This window comes from Lipotes vexillifer, unplaced genomic scaffold, assembly GCF_000442215.2.
Source record: "Lipotes vexillifer unplaced genomic scaffold, Lipotes_vexillifer_v1.1 scaffold330, whole genome shotgun sequence".
NCBI classification, from domain to species: domain Eukaryota; kingdom Metazoa; phylum Chordata; class Mammalia; order Artiodactyla; family Lipotidae; genus Lipotes; species Lipotes vexillifer.
The window spans coordinates 1,433,872-1,447,079 of record NW_006775627.1 but is presented as its reverse complement, the minus strand read 5'-3'; the positions used below and the strand labels follow the sequence as shown (position 1 = coordinate 1,447,079).

Sequence of the window (13,208 nt, the reverse complement as noted above, 5' to 3'; positions counted from 1 at the left end):
ACTGCATTGTCAATAAGGAAATAAAATTAACTTAGGCCTGTGCCATCCCAGTCAATATTAAAACACTGGGATAAGATACCCTGGAATCAGTTTAAATTTTTTTTATGTATGAAGCTAAAGTTGAGTCAAATCATGATTTGATCACTGTAATCCAATAACTGACTTTTAAGTGAAGAGAACCGACATTTTTTTAGCTGACCTAATTAGGATAGAGATAATTAAGTTCTTTAAACTTCTGTTAGACATAGTGCACTTTTACTGCTAAATTTAAAAGATTGTACTCTTTTAATTGATGCCATATTTTCCCTAAAGTGGCTGAATTTCAGAGTACATTCTTACCCCTGTACTGTGTGTCTGTTTAATATTCTCAAGCACATCGCTTTGTCTGTTTTTATAAATGATAATAGAATAATCCAATGCTTTAAAATACAACTGTGCATTATCTATCTATATGTATACATGTATATTATTTCCTATAACATTTATTTAAGCTTTGAAATGAAGAAATTCTTTGCCCTGCAAATAACTATCTTATTTCATTATCTTACAAATGTGTTTTATTTGTAGTGATCTGGAATAAACTCTTAGATACTTGAAATATAGAAATTTATGGCAGGCATGTTGTATACTTTATAGGATTTTCAAGTATCACCAAATTTGTTTATGGCTTTTCTTATAAAATCAGTAAACTATAACCATATACTGCTCTGTACCCAATGGTAAGACGAAGATTCCAAGGATTTACTGACGTTCGAATAATGCTTCAAATATTTGGAAACATCCATCTGAAAAAAATCACTATGCACAAAAGTTATTTGGACTTCTGCTTCTGATCAAGATATAGTAACAGCTCAGATTTGCTCTTCCTCTGAAACAACCACTAAAACAGACTAAATACATGTAACAATGGTTTTGAAGACACTGTATGAATGGGCCATTGGGTAGAATTTTCAGGAGGATTTTCACTTAGTAGTAGGGAATAATTAGCCTTAGATAAAATTCTAAGTTCTACCTAACAAATCTTCAAAGATTTGAAGATCAAAAGGATCAAACTGTAATTTAACTATGCTCCCAAACAAGGATTGAGAATTTTTATAGGAATACAACAATATCCAGCACCCCAAAAGGTAAAGTTTCAGACGTCTGGAATTTAATTGAAGATTGTCAGAAATGCCAAAAAAATCAGGAATATATAACCAAAAATGAAGAATAAATTATGAAAATTGACCAAGATCTGACACAGATGTTAGAATTAGCAGACAAGGACTTTAGGATGCTAAACAGTTATTGTAACTGTATTGTGTATGTTCAAAATGTTAGCTGTGTGGGAGATATAAAAGAGATGCAGATCAAGCTTTTAGAGATGAAAACTATAATGTCTGAGATGAAAAATACAGTGGATGGGATTAATGGCAAATCCAGTGTTGCAGGAGAAAAGATGATAAATTTGAAGACATAACAATAGAAACTATCCATACTGAATTGACAAGCTGATTCTAAAACTCATATGAAGCTATACATTTTTAAAATATATTTGACCTGGAATAGTCAAAACAGTCTTGAAAAAGACTATCTGATTTCAAGACTGTAGCTATTAAATAGCTACAGTGATTAAGAGAGTGCAGTTTTGGTATAAAGAGAAGCAAACAGGGCTTCCCTGGTGGCGCAGTGGTTGAGAGTCCGCCTGCCGATGCAGGGGATACGGGTTCGTGCCCCGGTCTGGGAGGATCCCACATGCCGTGGAGCGGCTGGGCCCGTGAGCCATGGCCGTTGAGCCTGCTCGTCCGGAGCCTGTGCTCCACAATGGGAGAGGCCACAACAGTGAGAGGCCCACATACGGCAAAAAAAAAAAAAAAAAAAAAAAAAGAGAAGCAAACAAATCAATTGAATAGGATAGAATCCAGAAATAGACTCACTCACATATGGACAATTGATTTTTGACAAAGGTTCAGTGGCTGTTTAGTGGAGTAAAGATATTTCGTTCAACAAGTGGTGCTGGAATAATTAGATATCCATATGCCAAAAAATCCTCAACACATAAATCACACCACCTTACACAAAAATTAACTTAAAATGGGTCATTGACCTAAATACAAAACATAAAACTATAAAAATTTCAGAAGAAAAATTAGGAGAAAATATTTGTGATTTTGATTTGGCAGAAATTTCTTAGATGCAACACCAAAATCATGATCAAAGAAACAGAAAAAAAAGTTTGATAAACTGTACTTCATCAAAGTTAAAAACTCTTACCTCGGAAAAGTACAGTTAGGAGAATGAAAGACAAATTACAGACTGGGAGAAAATATTTGCAAAGCATAGATATCATGAAGGACTAAAGGACTTATTTCATTTATATATTAAAACTACTCAAACTCAAGAAAACAAACAACCCAGCTAAAAAATGGGCATAATATTTGAATATCCACTTTACAATAGAAGCTCTACAGATAGAAAATAAAAACATGAAAAGATGCTCAGATTCCTTAATAATTAAGAAAATGCAAAATAAGACATCAATGAAATACCTAGTAGAATGGTTCATAAGACTGATCATACCAAATGTTGGTGAAGACGTAGAGGATCTATAATTCTCGCTGAAGTGAATCGGATTTCGCTTTGTCTTCCCATGACTTTCACCTTCAATTTATGTTTTTTTCTTTAAATCAAGTACTGTTTTTCTCTCTCTTTTCCTCAAGACATGAATGCCCCATTTACTATGGCCCTAGCCCAAACGTCCTTTAATATTAATGAGAATTTAAAGTCGGAATCTAATAGCAGATGCCTTCCTGATATCCTGTTGTGCTATAGAAATTCCAAAGAATGGTTAAAGTTAGGTATGCATAAAGTTTTCTTGTTCACATTTGAGATCAATCAACTATAGAATAAAACTTCAAATGTTGTAATTAGGGGTAAAACAGGAATAGTTGGAAATATCCATTATGTATCTTTTCTACATTAAGCTGAAAATCAAAATCTCCCCTGAGTTTTCATGTGACAATTGCATAGTTAACCTTATTCTGAATATGTTTTCTACCATGAGCTAATTTCTTTATCTATAATATCTAAAAAGCTACTCTGACTCTAACTTAGGAAACAATTTTATGTTTGAATAGCTTTCTCTTTTCTAATGACAATGCCTGTATGCCAAATGAAAAGCCAGTTCCAGTTTGACCTCTATGGTACAACAATATTCCTACTTAAAACTAAATAATAATAACAATGATAATAATAACAATAAAGCAGCTTTGCTTATTATCACTTAGTACCTGAGCTTCTTCCTGTTGCTTTTTAATCTGTTCGAGCATTTGCTGAAATTCAGCCTCTTTCTGTTCTGCCTCTTCTAAGGTGGCCTGATTCTGTTCTTCATAGGCCATGGCTACCACAGCCAGGATCAAATTCACCAAATAAAAAGAGCCCAAGAAAATCACCAGGACAAAAAATATCATGTATGTTTTTCCAGCAGCACGTAACGTCTAGGGAAAAAAAAGAGATAAATTTCAACAATATTTTATAAAATGTCCCCAAATAAAGATCAGATTAGCATCATTAGACAGTCAGAAGACAAACGCTTTTTAGCATTCAATGTATTTTGACCAAGATTTTATTTGGTGTTAAAATGCACACACACACACAAACAGACACACAAATAATAGTTAAATTATTTGAGGCTTGATTGTAGTGTCATTTGATGTAAGCATACACATTTCAAATTAGTATATACTGGATATGTATTTGAGCACTACTAAAATGCTTTTCTTAGAGTCTATAATGTGGGGCAATATTACAGGTAAGGACACTATTTTTTTTTTTTTTTTGCGGCACACGGGCCTCTCACTGCTGTGGCCTCTCCCGCTGCAGGGCACAGGCTCCGGACGCGCAGGCCCAGCGGCCACGGCTGACGGGCCCAGCCGCTCCGCGGCACGAGGGATCTTCCCGGACCGGGGCACGAACCCGCCTCCCCTGCATCGGCAGGCGGACTCTCAACCACTGCGCCACCAGGGAAGCCCCAGGACACTATTTTTAATTCCTTTCAATGGAGTTACTACTCTCCACATCATCTAGAGATAACATCTTTCTTCCCTCCTCTTCTAGCTCCAATTAACCTTAGGTTTAATTTGAAATTTTTAAATAATTGAGTTTCGAAATCTTTCCACATGTTCTTGTTAAATCCACAACTATATTATAAACTCAAAGTCATGAACATTCTCTGCATCCTCCATAGCCCCTAGCAGAATGCTTGTCATCGAAGAATCTCAATATACATGTACTGACTGAATGAACAGTTGGGATCCTAGGCACACTTGCTTTATGCTGTACCCTTTTCTGTATTCTAGAGTATTATAAACAAATATCTATACTAGTCATTTCATATATGTTCATAAATTTAAATTTCATGCATGTTAGTTTGAACCTTTCTGCTGTGCTCTGAATGTGTGTGTGTGTGTGTGTGTGTGTGTGTGTGTGTGTGTGTCCACCAAATTCGTATGTTGAAATCCTAATGCCCATTGTGATGCTATTAGAAGGTGTGGCCTCTGGGAGGTGCTTAGGTCATGAGAGTGGAGCCCGCATGAATCGGCTAATAAAAAGAGTGCCTAATAAAAAGAGACTCCAGAGAGATCCCTAACCCCTTCCTCTGGGTGATGACACAGCAAGATGTCAGCTTATGAACCGGGAAGAGGGCTCTTGTCAGAATGCGATCATGCTGGTGTCTTGATCTTGGACTCCCCAGCCTCCAGAACTATGAGAAATGTATTTCTGTTACGGCATTTTGTTATAGCAACCCAAAGGGACTAATACACTTACCAGCTGGTAAAGGTTCTCCCAGTAGTCTTGAGTCATGAGTCGAAATAGAGACAAGAAAGCCCAGCTAAAAGTGTCGAAGCTTGTGTAGCCATAGTTGGGGTTTCGACCAGCCTTCACACAGATGTATCCTTCCGGACACTGGCTGCATGAGAGAGAAATGGAGCTGGGGTCAGCAGAGCAATTATAGCTATTTCAATCCATATTAATTTATAGGAATTGTCAAAACCCAGAGTTGCTGTCTGTGATGAATTTGCTTGCCTTCATTTCCAGAACACTTTAGATAATTGCTCACAGTGAAACTGTTATCAGATGAAATTTATTAGGAAAATCAATAGAAAACTTAGGTGTGAGGAATCATTTATAGACATTTAGAATGGCAGAGAGGCAGCAACCACACATTTTTTTGCCTCTGACACCTTTCTTTTCAAAGTAGCAAGAATCAATGATTAAAAATGAAAAGTCAGAAAACAACCAAAAGGTAGCGAACAACTTAATGAGTTACTTCATTAGTCACTTCTATAAAAATTCCTAAAATAAAACTTATATTTTAGAATAATTTTAGATATGCAGAAAAATTGCAAAGAGAGTACAGAGACTTTCCATTTATCCCATGCCTAGTTTCCCATATAATTAACATCTTATGTTGGTATGGTACATTTCAGTCAATATTGATATATTATTATTGGGCTTCCCTGGTGGCGCAGTGGTTGGGAGCCCGCCTGCTGATGCAGGGGACACAGGTTCGTGCCCCGGTCCGGGAAGATCCCACATGCCGTGGAGTGGCTGGGCCTGTGAGCCATGGCCGCTGAGCCTGTGCGTCCGGAGCCTGTGCTCCGCAACGGGAGAGGCCACAACAGTGAGAGGCCCACATATCGCAAAAAAAAAAAAAAAATTGATATATCATTATTAACCAAAGTCCATAATTTAGTCATATTTTCTCCGTTTTTCCCTAATATCCTTTTTATGTTCCAGGATCCCATCCAGGATGCACATTACATTTAGTCATCATGTCTCATTAGGCTCCTCTTGGCTGTGACAGTTTATCAGACTTTTCCTTGTTTCTGATTACCTTGACATTTTTGAGGAATACTGGTCAGGTATTTTGAAGAATATCTTTCAGTTGGGATTTGTCTGATGTTTTTCTCATGATTAGATATTGAGGTTATGGATTTTTTGGGAGGAAGACCACAGACGTAAAATATTATTATCCTTACATCATATCAAGGGTACATGCTATCAGTATGACTTATCACTGTTGATGCTAACTTTCATCACCTGACTTGAGATAGTGTTTGTCAGGTGAGATAGTGTTTGTCAGGTTTCTCCACTGTAAATCTACTCTTGTTTTTTCTTCTTTTTCCATACTGCACTCTTTGGAATAAAGTCATTATGTGCAGACTACACATAAGGAGCAGGGAGTTATGATCCACCTTCTTAAGAGTGGAGTATATACAGAAATTATTTGGAATTCTTCTGCATGAGATTTATCTATTATCTCTCATTTATTTATTTATTTATTCAATCAGTTATTTATATAAGTATGTACTCATGGATATTCATTTTATACTTTGAATTATAATACAATTATATTTATAATATAATTATTGTAATTTTTTGCTCAAATTGTTCCAGTTTTGGCCATTGGGAGCTTTTTCACTTGACTCCTGTATCTCTTTGCCACAACCCATGGAGGTGTGTATTTTGTTTTTGTTTGTTTTTCAGCACTTTCTTGCATTCTGGAACTACAAGATGCTCCAGGCTCATCTTTTATATTTTCTGCCCCAGTCCTAGAATCAGCCATTTCTCCAAGGAGCCTTTGCTCTTTTATTGAAGAACAGCGTTAGAAATCATGATAAGTGTGTGTATGTGTTTGTGTATACACATATATCTCCTCGCTCTGCCAGCTGAGCGCCTACAAGCAATGACACTGCCTTGGTAATAAACACAGCACCCAGATCTTGCTTTCTAATACCATATGTATATATTTTTGCATGTGCCTAGATTAAGCTAAATATATGGTCATACTCATTTCTCCAACTTTATTTTATTACTGTGGGATCATTCTGGATTGATCCTCCTCCCTTTGCTTGTCTGTAACCCTTCACTCCAAAAGTGAGAAACCTGGCTTCTGTCATCTGCTATCTATATACTTAATTGTTCAATACCAGTATACATGTATAGTTGTTTTAGTATTGTTAATCCATATTATCATGGAAAACAACTTTGTCAAATAGAGTACAGTTCCTTTTGCCTTAGTCTTACAGGCTCCATTCATTTCTAAAGTTACTTAGATTAGCACCTATTCCCCTCCTTCAGTGAGGTTATTTTATATTTTAAAATATATTTAGATACCTTTGTCACATTCTGTGTTTCAACCTGGGATCCCTAAACCTCACATAAGATTTTTTTTTTTACTTATACTGTTCAGTCTTTGTGCTGTAAAGTCCTATGAATTTGACAGATGCTTAATGTTCACCATTTCAGAATCATACAAAATCCCCTATGCATCAACCAGTCAAGGCCCTACCCTGAACCCCTGGAAAGCATTGATCTTTTTATCATCTCTATTGTGTATCTTTTTTAGAATGTCATGTAATTGGAATTATACAGAATGTAGCTTTTTCAGATTGGCTTTTTTTCACTTATTAATATGCATTTAAGGTTCATCAATGTTTTTATGGCTTGATAGCTCATTTCTTTTTATTACTCAGTAATATTTCATTGTATGAGCATACCACAGTTTGTTTACTCACTTCTTGAGGGATAACTTGATTGCTTCTAGTTTCTTGTGAATATGAATGCAGCTGCTATAAATATTCATATCAGGATTTTGTGTGGAGATAAATTTTCAAATTAATTAGCTAAATATTTAGTAGGGCAGTTGCTGAGTTGTATGGTAAGACTGTTTATTTTGTAAGAAACTGCCAAATTGTCTTTTAAAGTGGCTGTACTATTTTGCATTCCAACCAGCGATGAATGAACGAGAATTCCTGTTCTGCATCTTCACCAGCAGTTGGTACTTTCAGTTTTTTAAAAAAATTTCTGTCATTCTAATAGCTATATAGTAGTAACTCATTGTTGTTTTACTTTCAACTCCCTAGTGACAAAAGATGTTGAGCATCTTTATATATCCATATTAGCTATCTGTGTATATTCTTCTGTAAGGTGTCTGTTCAGAGTTTTGCCCATTTTTAAATTGGGTTATTTGCTTTCTTTTTTTGAGTTTTAAGGGTGCTTTGTTTATTTTGGATACAAGTCCTTTATCAGATATGTGTTTTGCAAATACTTTTTCCCACTCTATGGCTTGTCTTTTCACTCCCTTTACAGTGTCTTTGCAGAGCAGAAGCTTTTAATTTTAATAAAGTCCAACTTAGCAATTATTTCTTTCATGGACTGTGCTATTGGGGTTGCATTTAAAAACTCATCACAAATTCCAAAGTCATGTAGCTTTTATTTTATGTTTTCTTAAAGAATTTTAATAATTTTGTATTTTACTTTCAGGTTTATGATTAGTTTTGAGTTAATTTTTGTGTAGGGTGTGAAGCTGTATCTAGATTCATTTTATTGCATATGGATCACCAGTTGTTTTAGCACCATTTTTTGAAAAAATTTTCCTGTCTCTGTTGAATTGCATTTTCTTTGTCAAAAACTAGTTGACAACATTTTTGTGGTCTATTTTTTTGGCTGTCTGCCCTGTTTCATTGATCTATAGCTACTATTTCCCAATACCATATTGTCTTAATGACTATAGTCTTATAGGAAGTCTTGAAGTTGCATAGATTTCTTTAGAATTTTATTTGACATTTAACAATAGAGTGACGGTCAATTTTACCATGTAAATTACCTGACCCATAGCAGGTACTCAATAAAGGGAAGGGATTAGTATGGTTTAGTAGGGATAAAGTATGCATTAACCAACCTTATCCAAAATTTCATCTAGGTTTTTAACCGTAATAATAAAAACAATAGCTAACATGCAATAAATGTTTTTGATGGACCAGGTGCTAGTCCAAGTGCTTTATATGTATTAAGTAATTAATCACCATAATAGCCCCAAGGGAGAGATGATATTACTCTCTTCATTTTAGAAATAAATAAACTCAAATACAGAGAGCTTTGGACACTTTTCCAAGGTCAAAGAGATTTTAAATGGTGGAGGTAGGATTTGAACCCAGGTATACATAAACTGTAGAACCTATGCTCTTATTCACCATATTCTCCTACCAAAGTTTGAGAAAACTATCAGGAAAAAAAATTTTCCCCAAATTCCATCTCTGTGACTGGTATATGGTTTCAGTAACCCTCTTAAACCTTTATGACCACACCAGTTTCCCATTTTCTAGGATGACTCAAAATATGTTCTGTATAAGTTCTGTGATCTAAGAGTCACTTACTATTGCTATCCCTTGGCTTCTAAGAAATTCACTCTCTACCCTGATTTAAAATTAATTTATAATACTCTTGGCAAAATATGCTAAGTATGAGAGACTAGCAGGATAGCTAAGACATTACAGCATCTCTTATTGTGGAATGTGAAAAAAAACTGTAAAATATGCAGATGCAGACTCAAACATGCCTTTGACATACATCTGCCACGTGACTTCCTTGCACACAGGATTTCATGCTATTTCAAGAATACCTAAGTCTCTCAAAGCAGTTTCCCAACTGGGTTTGCACCCTGAAGACCATGTTACAGTCTGGATCATTTCTAGCCACAGCAAAACTTATCCCATCAATACATCTTCACATCAATCAAAATGTACCCATCTTATGTTTCCTTCCCTGTAATTCTTAAATGGCTCTGATGGGTTTACAGACAAGACAGATGCTGGGCCTTCACACTTGGAGCAATAATTCAGGTACATCCTAACTGTCAAATTCTTGATGACAGTTCTTCACCCAAAGGGATGATTTTAATGGCTGTGAGTTTAGAATTGATACCAATCCAATTAAGACAGAGAAGGTACTTCCTAGGTAGGCAGTACCACTCTTTATTATACACATGTAAGGCTACCCTGGTATATTTTTCCTATTTGCTTTTTTTCCAGAGTGTTCTACATCTTTAGAAAAAAGTTTTCCTTACCCTGCATCTGAGCCATTTCCACAGAGTAAAGGGTCTTTTTGTCCATCCAAAACATAAAAGTGACCTGTTAATATAAAGAATAAACTGTTTCATTTCATATCAGTCCTATTGCCATTAGGAACAAATGAGAATTTGTTTAGTTCAGTTATTTCCAAAGTGGACACCAATTTACAAAGATGGCTTCAAGCCCACAGCCTCAACTATTTATAGTTGAAAACTCATTCAGCAACACTGAGATTAACAATGGAGCAATCTTGGCTTACCTTCGTCTTCAATGTAATCCTTCCAGTTAAATGTGCTCATTGTTACATTAACAAATGTCCCATTTGAATTCATTGTGCCATTAAAGAAGGAGGTGGTGTTGGTTTCAAAAGCAGAATTGCTTGGGGGCCATTGCAAACATTTATTCCGCAGGTTGCCCATGAATAGCTGCAGACCAATTAGAGCAAACACGCTCAGACAGAACACAGTCAAGATCATGACGTCAGAAAGCTTCTTCACAGACTGGATCAGGGCACCCACGATGGTCTTTAAACCTGAGGAGAGAGAAGGATAGGTCAGCTGAGGAAGAGTGTCATAAGCCACAATGTCTTCTTAATAGTCATACACATTCTCTTTCCCCACAAACAATTGTTTGTCTCTTTAGACACCAAAGCTTTATGGACAGCCAGATGGTTTGGGAAATGGATGAAGAGCAGATTTTATTTATGATCAGTGTGCTTTCTGGAGGTTTAAAATAAAGGTGTAAATATCTAGGCAGGAGGTTTTCTTAATGTGTGGTTTTATGTGCTGCCACGAACGTGTAAAGGCAAACTTGCAGTTGTTTTACACTTCAGATTTTGTTTCATGAGGCTGTTTCTCTCCAACCATTTTTTAATACTAGCTTCCAAGTAGCAATGATTTAGAGGAGGAAGGAATTTTAAAATAATAAAAATCCTATGCCATGTACATGCTGTTCAATAATAATCTTTGCTCCTTTATAAGAGGAGATCCACTTTCAAAATAGATCCGCGGTAAATGGTAAAATCTAAATCAGTTAGTAAAGCCATGGTAGCAAAGCTTTTTTAGAATGTAAGAAAAAGAAAACATTGCATCATAAATGCAAAAAAAAGTGGGTGAGAAAGAGAGCAAAACCAGTATTTTTTATAGACACCTCATGCAATTCTGTTAAACTCAAAGGCTGACTTTATAAATAAACATGCAACTTCATTTGACATTCTTTTTTTTTTTTTTTTTTTTTGCGGTATGCGGGCCTCTCACTGCTGTGGCCTCTCCCGTGGCGGAGCACAGGCTCCGGACACGCAGGCCCAGCGGCCATGGCTTACGGGCCCAGCCGCTCCACGGCATGCGGGATCCTCCCGGACCGGGGCACGAACCCGCGTCCCCTGCATCGGCAGGCGGACTCTCAACCACTGCGCCACCAGGGAGGCCCCATTTGGCATTCTTGAAGATGAAAAACAATAAGCAACAAGACTAATGTTATAAGTGTAATTTCAACCTCAGTATTATTACAGTGTATTTAAAGTCAACCTCGGTGTTTAAGCTAGCTCTCACCTGGAATGACTGAAATTGTTTTCAGTGCTCGGAGAACTCTGAATGTTCTCAATGCTGAGACATTGCCCAGGTCCACAAACTCTGTCACATATCTGTAATAGGGAGTTCACACACAAACACAATAACACAAAAGAAAAGTTGGAGATATAAGGGGCCTACCATCTTACACCAGTTTCTTCTTACCTGGGATTACAGAAATAGTTTTCAGAGCTCTCAAGACTCTGAAAGTTCGAAGGGCTGAAACATTGCCTAGGCTTACAAATTCTGTTACATACCTGTAGAATTAAATCAGAGTTACTGATAGTTTTGGAAAAATTTATACTAAATAAAGAATGAAAAGTGGTTTGGATTGGCACATAGAGCCCCTTGAGTTTTATGGAAATGCTATAGACTTCAGGGTGCCATGTGCTAACAGCTGCCTTTACGGAATAAAATATTGCTGCTTTATTTCAATGCAGTTTTCACTAATAGGAACAAGTTTGTTTACAAAACTAATCAAAGTACAGTTGGTGGTATTAAATTATAGTCAATGAATAACTTCACTTTGATGAAGTAGAAGGCTATATGGCATGAAGGTAATTCCATTTATTGCTCATTTACCAGATATATTTACCTTGCAATATATATTCTAATATGTATTCTCAAAATATATGAGGCATATAGTTAATTTGGCTTATAAGCAACCTCTACTTTAAAAATATGTCACAACTACCTGATTTATGCTGCAACTATTTTCATTCCTTTGAGCTTAACATGTTTTCAAAAATACTCACGCCATCACAATGACACTGAAATCCAGCCAGTTCCATGGATCACGAAGGAATGTAAAATCTTCTAAGCAAAACCCTCTTGCCAAGATTTTTATAAGTGACTCAAAGGTATAGATTCCAGTGAACGTGTACCTAGGAAAAGCATCCAAACAAAAATTAACTGCTTCGTTTGAACTGTTAAAATATAGCAAATCCTATCCTTTTGTGGTTTTTCACTTCACTAAGACTTTGTTCCTTATTTCCACTTACAAAAAAACCCAGCTAGTTTAATCTTATGAGCTTGAATAAAGGGTTAAACTGAAGAGATAATATCTTCCACAAAGAATCTGATGTTGTTTAAATATTTAGGTTTTAGAATAATAGTTTCATGTGTTTTATGGATATTTATCAAGCTTGATCTGCTAGAGCAACACTGTCCAAATGAAATATAATACAAGCTACATATGTAGTTTTTAAGTTTCTAGTAACCAAATAAAAAAGTAAGAAGGAATGAGTAAACTTAGTTTGCATATTATATTTTATTTAAACCAATATATCTAAAATGTTATCCTTTCAACAATTAAGACTAGCCAAATTTCAAGTTTCAATAGCTGCATGTGGCTCATTGGACATTATAGCTCATTGGACATTATAGCTCTAGAGATAACATTTCTTGGATTTGTTTATTTATAATAAAATATTTCACTCAGATTTCTTAATGATTAAAATAATTTTGGGCGATATTTTACATGTCTAATCTAGAAAATGTACTTCCCCTTTTTTTTTTTTTTTTTTATTTTGCGGTACGCGGGTCTCTCACTGTTGTGGCCTCTCCCGTTGCGGAGCACAGGCTCCAGATGCGCAGGCTCAGCGGCCATTGGTCACGGGCCCAGCCACTCCGCGGCATGTGGGATCTTCCCGGACCGGGGCACGAACCCATGTCCCCTTCATCGGCAGGTGGACTCTCAACCACTGTGCCACCAGGGAAGCCCTACTTCCCCTTTTTATCCTTAAGA

General features: G+C 36.2%; 1 protein-coding gene across 4 annotated transcripts in view; it reads right to left on the bottom strand.

Annotated features, from left to right (window-relative positions):
• Positions 1-13,208, bottom strand: part of LOC103089747 (sodium channel protein type 3 subunit alpha) — an 83,128-nt gene that overhangs the window by 58,182 nt on the left and 11,738 nt on the right. For 2 of the 4 annotated variants that reach the window (XM_007450064.1, XM_007450067.1), the window contains exons 4-9: positions 12,217-12,345; positions 11,627-11,718; positions 10,153-10,425; positions 9,890-9,953; positions 4,807-4,948; positions 3,270-3,476 (exon numbers count right to left, since the gene is read on the bottom strand). In XM_007450064.1, the coding sequence (XP_007450126.1) occupies positions 3,270-3,476; positions 4,807-4,948; positions 9,890-9,953; positions 10,153-10,425; positions 11,627-11,718; positions 12,217-12,345 (907 nt within the window). Of the gene's footprint in view, positions 1-3,269; positions 3,477-4,806; positions 4,949-9,889; positions 9,954-10,152; positions 10,426-11,443; positions 11,536-11,626; positions 11,719-12,216; positions 12,346-13,208 lie in introns of all 4 variants that reach the window. The other 2 variants (XM_007450065.1, XM_007450066.1) reach the window with 1 other exon arrangement.